This window comes from Diabrotica undecimpunctata, chromosome 5 (genome assembly GCF_040954645.1).
Source record: "Diabrotica undecimpunctata isolate CICGRU chromosome 5, icDiaUnde3, whole genome shotgun sequence".
NCBI lineage: Eukaryota > Metazoa > Arthropoda > Insecta > Coleoptera > Chrysomelidae > Diabrotica > Diabrotica undecimpunctata.
The window spans coordinates 50,124,407-50,131,504 of record NC_092807.1 but is presented as its reverse complement, the minus strand read 5'-3'; the positions used below and the strand labels follow the sequence as shown (position 1 = coordinate 50,131,504).

The window sequence follows — 7,098 nt, the reverse complement described above, 5'->3', positions numbered from 1 at the left end:
GAAGAGAATATTAAAACTTTGTATTATTATACATCTCAGTCATTGATAATTTCGCAAATAATAACTACTCCTGGTAAAGTACTTTTATTTTAATTTGTATTGCCTGCTTTTATTACAGATAAATATATTTTTACACAGTCTCACCGAAATACGAGGCGACTATACTCTTCGATTTTGCTACCAACGCTTACACCTATAGACTCGTTATTGAAATCCTTTATAGTGACATATAATGCATTGTGGTATACAAACTGTGTTGGCGGACTTATAAATAAAACATCAAAACATGGTAACGCTACAAAAATTTTATTATGGTGCTTGAACGTATACAATAAATAGGGCCTCTTTGGACCGAATGATACACCAAATTATTTAATTTATTTAAACAAAAGAGTGATGACAAAACTCATGTTATCACAAGGAGTTGAAACTAGTAATGGTTTTTAAACTTAGCTGAGTATTTTCGATAAAAAAAATATACATCATATTGACAGGGAATGTTAAAAAATTTTTAGACTAAATACAAAAATTATAGAACATTCTATAGTCAAAAATTAAACGAGCGCTTTCATAAAACCATCCCCATTTACAGCTACATTTTACAGTCACGAGATGATTATTTAAATACTGACATTATTACAGAACAGTTAAATTTTGAAAAAAAAAATGCCAATTTAGTCGCAGTCTTTACTCCAGTCTTTTATCTTGTTGGCACTTATTCTTGGAAGTTAAAATTTTATACTAAGAGGAACAATTTAGATCACACAAGAGATAATACTCAAACTATCCTGGCTTAGAAACATTGATACTTGCTTAAGTGATAAACAACCTATTTACTAACTATATATGTAAAAATGGAATGATGTTCCAGGATTGTGTTCAATCTGGCACAGTTCTTCATTTAAACAATGGAATAATGTAAATAATGACCATAGTATAAAATGCAGAGTGTGCTGAGTGTGACAATGCACAATACCGAATGCAATTAGTAAACTCTCTTCATCTTGGTTTTGATATCAAGGCAAAGATTGCAATTATCAGAAGGTATCTCACACCACTGTGTAAATATGCAATGTGATGGTCAGGTAACGTTAAAATGAGATTGTGGATTGCCTCACTTGCTTGACCTTGAGAAAGCTCGGAAAGGTATGTTTGTGATAAGGTTGACGTAGTATAAATGTTTTTATGTATACGATTGCGAGGTTCGTTGTGTATCCAATTAACAATTTCATTAATGTTCACCCACACCCAATGCAAAACCCCTTAAGTATGCATAAAATAATTATTTTTATTTTAAAAGCACACTAAAAAGAGCTCTTCCACTATGAAAGTGTTAGTTAAATACTGTTATTATTGACTAGAAAATTAGTTATAGCCCATTGTTTTAATGCCTTGTTGGCCAAAGGACCATACTTCGCATTTATAAATAAAATCGAGTAAAATTCAGATTTTATGTAACATATTTGGAATGTCCCCTTAAGTCTTATCAGATTTTTTTTTTAAACATTTCAGTCTTTGAGTCTTATAAATTTGAGATTCTCCTATCAGTCTATTTTTAATAAAGGCGACACTACTAATAAATATATAATGTAAATTGGACAACTTCAAATATGTGATAATTCCATCCAATGTTTCTAACGCCAGCAAAGTTTTGGATTAGGCCTACATCACAAAAAATAAACTGCGAACATCATTCTATATCCAATTGTAAACAAGAACAAACATGAGAACTATTACAAATAAATAATATAAAAATAAACACTAAAACTGTTTTTAAGGACAAGTGAAACGAATAATTAGACATATTACACTTGAACACTTACAGGAGTGGTTTCTGTGGCAGCTTCTTCAATTTTTTTCACTTTAATGTCTTCTACATTGCTATCTGTTGATTCAGTAGCTCCACCATTTTGTTTTTCATCTTTTGAATTACCGTTTGTTACTTCTTTACCTACACCATTTGATTTTTCTATTCCATTGGCTAAGTCACTTTTATTTTCTTTCTCAACCACTGTTGAATCTTTTTCTTCGGGCTTTTTTTCTGTCGCCTTAATTTCTTCTCCATTTTCAACTACTTTTGGTTCTTCCTTTTTGTCAACAACATCTACGACTGTTTCTTTTTGCTCATCTGCAGATTCGGGTTTGGTTTCAGTAACTGAGCTTGGTTCAGCATCCATACTTTCTTCTACTGGCTTTACTTTTTGTTGTTCTTCAGTTTCCATTTTTAGCGATTCTACTGTTTCTGGTTTACTTTCATCTGTTGCTGACTTTTTTTCTTCTGTCGCTACCTTTGTTTCCTCTGTCGCTACCTTTATTTCTTCTGATCCTACTTTAGTTGCCTCTGTTACGACTTCTGTTTTTTCTGTTGCTACTTTAGGTTCTTCTGTTGCTACTTTAGGTTCCTCTGTTATTACTTTAGTTTCCTCTGCTGTTACTTTAGTTTCTTCTGCTGCTACTTTAGTTTCCCCTGTTACTACTTTAGATTCCTCTGTTACTACTTTAGGTTCCTCTGTCGCTCTATTTGATTCTTCTGTTGCTACCTTAGTTTCTTCTATTACTGCCTTTGATTCTTCTGTCGTTACATTTGTTTCTTTTATTGCTACATTTGTTTCTTCTTTTGCTAGCTTTGTATCTTCAGCAACTTTCTTTGTTTCTTCTGTTGGAACTTTTGTTTTATCTGATACAGTTTCAGTTTCTCCTGTTACCATTTTAATATCTTCCGTTGTCAACTTAGTTTCTTCTGTTGCCATTTTAATTTCTTCTGTTACCATTTGAGTTTCTTCCGTTGCCATTTTCGTTTCTTCCGTTACCATTTTTGTTTCTTCCGTTACCATTTTTGTTTCTTCCGTTACCATTTTTGTTTCTTCCGTTGCCATTTTAGTTTCTTCCGTTGCCATTTTAGTTTCATCCGTTGCCATTTTAGTTTCTTCCGTTGCCATTTTAGTTTCTTCCGTTGCCATTTTAGTTTCTTCCGTTATCATTTTAGTTTCTTCCGTTATCATTTTAGATTCTTCTGTTGCCATTTTAGTTTCCTCAGTTACCATTTTAGTTTCCTCGGTTACTATTTTAGTGTCTTCCGTTGCCATTTTAGTTTTTTCCTCTGTTATTTGTAATTCCTCTTTATTTGTTACTTCCACTTCTACTTTCTTTTCAGTATCAGCAGTTTTTGTGTCTGCAGTTGATATTATTTTAGGTTCATCTTGGACTTCTTTTTTAGTATCATCGCCTATTTTGGAAGCTTCTGTTTCAGTTTCTTCTACTTTTGTTGGGAGGTTCTTCTTTTCAGTAGACTTGATTTCTTCTACATCTACTTTTTTAGATTCGTCTTTTTCTACCTTAGTTTCTGTTGGTTCTTCTAATTTGGATTCTTTAACTTCTGCTTGTTTTACTTCGTCCGTCTCTTCTTTTTTAGAAACTTCTGCTTCGACTGCAGTTTCTTTTATTTCCACAGTTGTGGATGCTATTGAATTTTCCGTTTTATCTGATTCTATAGTCTCTTTTACAGCAATTTCAGTTTTGTTCATTTCAGATTTTGTTGCCTCTTTCGATTCTTCTTTATCACATGGTTTTTCGTCTACAGCGGCTTCAATTTTCTTAATCTCTTCATCGTTCTTAACTTCTTTCTTCTCTTCAGCATCTTTAGTAGTAACTTCCGTCACTTTAATTTCTTTTGGTAACTCTGTAACTATGGTTTCTGCAGTTGTGGTTTCCACACTATTATTGTCAGTTTCCATTGGTTTTTCATCTTCAGTCTTTGTTTCTGTAATTAATTTTTGGGAGCTATCAGATTTTTCTTCTGTGGCCTTATTTGTGGCAGTATCTTCAGTCTTAGTTATTTCCTCAGTCTTTGCAGAAGCCTCTGATACAACATCCCCTACAAATAAAAAACAAGTGTTAGATTAAGCTATATTTTTTAATAAATAATATTATTTGAATATCTTATAATGTATATATATATACAGTATACTCCTTCTATAACGAACACGGTTATTACGAGGTTTCGCTTATAACGAGATACATTAGATGTCCCGTGAAATTTCTATTGAACTATAGCCGTCTACAGCGAGGCAAATTTGGTTATAACGAGACAAAATAAGATCCAAAAACGTGTTTTTTACGTTTTTGGTCGGGTCGTGGCTATAAATAAATACCTTTTCAAACAGACCCTCAATAAACTTAACTGCAGCCCGCAATAAACTTCTTTACAATGAATAAATACAACTGTTTCATATCTTTAGAAAATATGAGGGAATGATACTGGACCATTTAAAGCAGTTAAAAATGACAGAGTTCTTAAAATTGCAGAAGCAATAGTTTATGATATCCTTGAAAATATCGCTTTATACATTATGTAGTTGGAAAAAAATATAAGTACAGATTTTTTATTTTAACGTATATCATTGATAATAAAAGTAAACAACTCTTTTATGTTTTAATATATTTCATTGACAATAAAAGTAAATAACTTTTTTTCAAAAACGCCATTCAAACAATATTTATTAGCATCTTATATTGCTCCGAATGGCTTCACTATAGGAAGTTAATGGTTTAGAAAACCACAGATTCATATGTATTCACAGTATTATTATTGTCTGATATAACGAGATCGGCTTATAACGAGGTAGTTAGTCTGTCATTTCACTTCTCGTTATAGAGGGAGTCTACTGTATATATATATATATATATATATATATATATTAACGCAGCAAAATTAACGAACCACCCTAAAATTGGCACATTTTTTATGTCTCGAATTTCCTAAACCTGTTGTTTGATTTAAGTGATTTTTTTAATATGTTTAATATGTTATGGCCTTATTTTTTAAGAATACCGCTGTAATAATATTTTTAATAGACAGATAAATGTCATTGTATACCGGGTGTAACAATGATACTGTATTTTTTCCTCAAAGTCCGGAATACCCTGTTGAATATTCTAGAATTTATAAAATATTGAAATTAAAATTCAATTATAGCCTTAGGCTTCCTTAACATTTTGCTTTTTAGTTCATTCCCTAATGCTCGATAATAAAAGAGATATGTACTTTTATAATACCAAACGTTTTTATTAGCATAGTAAGAATTACAGGTTATAACATCATTAAAGTAACACAAATAAATCAATATAATGTGTCAGTAGCGCATGTTTCCACCTCTACTTTTAATGACGGCTTCACATCAACGAGATATACTCGAAATAAGGTTTGCTATTTGGTCTTGATCAATACCATTCCAAATCTCGAGAGCTACCGTTTCTATCTTTTGTAAGGTTCAAGGAGGTGTCGTAGTCTTCTGTCAATTATGCCCCTCAAATGTTCGATCGGATTAAGATCTGGACTATGTGGTAGCCAATTCAAAGTCCGAAAATTTACCTGCTGTAAATATTCGGTTACAGTTAGTACAACGTGATGTCTAGCTTTATCGTGCATTATCAAAAAGTGTTACCAATGTAAGGAGCGAACGGTACAACATGCTCAAACAAAATATCGGTTCTGTAACTTTAACTGTTTAAATAACTTTCATATAAAGTAACTAAATATGTCGCATTGGGTATAACTCTCATTTGGTCGTCGGATTACTCTTAAACTTCGATCGGAACTATAGAAGCAAAATCTGGATTTATCTGTAAACAGAATGTCTTCCCAGTCGTCATTATTCCAGTTTACATGTGCTCCGGCAAATTGGAATCTAGCTCTGCGGTGGTTTGCAGTCAATATTGGGCCTGTAGCTAGTCCTCGAATGCGCAAGTCATGTTCTACAACTGCTGAGTTGGATATTATGTACCGCACTCAAGTTTCCTTGACGTGGTAAATCGTTCTCTTAAAGCGCCTAATCTAATAAAACGGTCTTTAACGACCGTAGTAACTTCAGGTTTACCTTGTCTGGGACATCTGCTGTAGTCGTTCATTTCTCTAAACATTTGAACAATATGGGAAATTTAAGTATGTGAAACTCCGAACCTCCGACCGATATCCTGGAAGTCCTTCGCTATATAAGGTCACTGCTTGAACACACCCATCACGGGTCAAATTCATTGTAGCGCGTTCCATTTCCACCAAACAACAAAAAAAATTAACGACTTAATTGAAACTTTCAAGTAAAGAACTACTAATTTTTATAACAAACCACCAGTTTTTGACTGTTAATCAAATTGTTAATTTGTCATAGCCTTCTTTAAGCTTGTTTATTAAATTAAACAGAAAATGAAGATTTATTGATAAAAACTACGGCTAGTTGTTGAAGTACCTAACTTTTTTTATTATGCAACATAAGCGAATTAATTGAAAAACAAAATGTTAAGAAAACCTGAGACTACAGTATGGTTTTAATTTCAGTAATTTATGAATGCTAAAATATTTCACAGAGTGTTGCGAACTTTGAAAGAAAAAACCCAGTCTGATTGGTACACCCGGTATACAATGACAATTTACCGGTCTAACAACTCTATAATTCTTAAAGAATAAGGCTATAACATATATAAAAAAAACATCACTTAAATCGGACAACAGGTTTACGAAATTCAAGATATCAAAATGTCCCATTTTGAAGTTGGTGCATTAATTTTGCTGCTTATAATATATGTGCTGCTAATATATTTGCAGGAAGGCCGTACTATGGACTATTTGAAGGAGACTTACTGAGACACTGGTCACACTGTTGACTGGACTGATATGTCAAGTCAATCACCAGTGCTCGATAAGTGTATATAGAAGGCCTATCTACAGGACGGAAACATCATTTTGGAAAAGGCAAAAAGTCTTATTGTTTTACACATCGGTTCTAAAAATAGATTTGTGGAAATCAATGAAGACATTAATTCCAACTTTCAAGATTGGTTGCGACAAAAAAATATTGTTTACTGACGACATGGTCAAAGCAGAATTACTAACGTTAGTGGGTTAAACCCCATTGAGCTAGCCCCATTGAACAAAGGGTGAAGTTGCAAGAAAAAAATTAATTAAATTAGGTGACGTAAAAGTACTTTTCAAATAAGCATTGAATTCCTGGAATAATGCTCTCAGCCATGTATATGACATTTCAATCCAAGATGTGGAAATAGATTTTATTGTGGAACAACAGTTAGAATCTCTGATTATTA

At 32.6% G+C, this 7,098-nt stretch overlaps 1 protein-coding gene across 1 annotated transcript in view; it reads right to left on the bottom strand.

Annotated features, from left to right (window-relative positions):
* Positions 1-290: 290 nt before the first annotated feature.
* LOC140441305 (uncharacterized) overlaps positions 291-7,098 on the bottom strand; it is a 40,354-nt gene continuing 33,546 nt past the window's right edge. Inside the window, exon 6 of the mRNA XM_072531942.1 lies at positions 291-3,874. Within this exon, the coding sequence (XP_072388043.1) occupies positions 1,806-3,874 (2,069 nt within the window). The 3' untranslated portion in view covers positions 291-1,805. The remainder of the gene's footprint in view (positions 3,875-7,098) is intronic.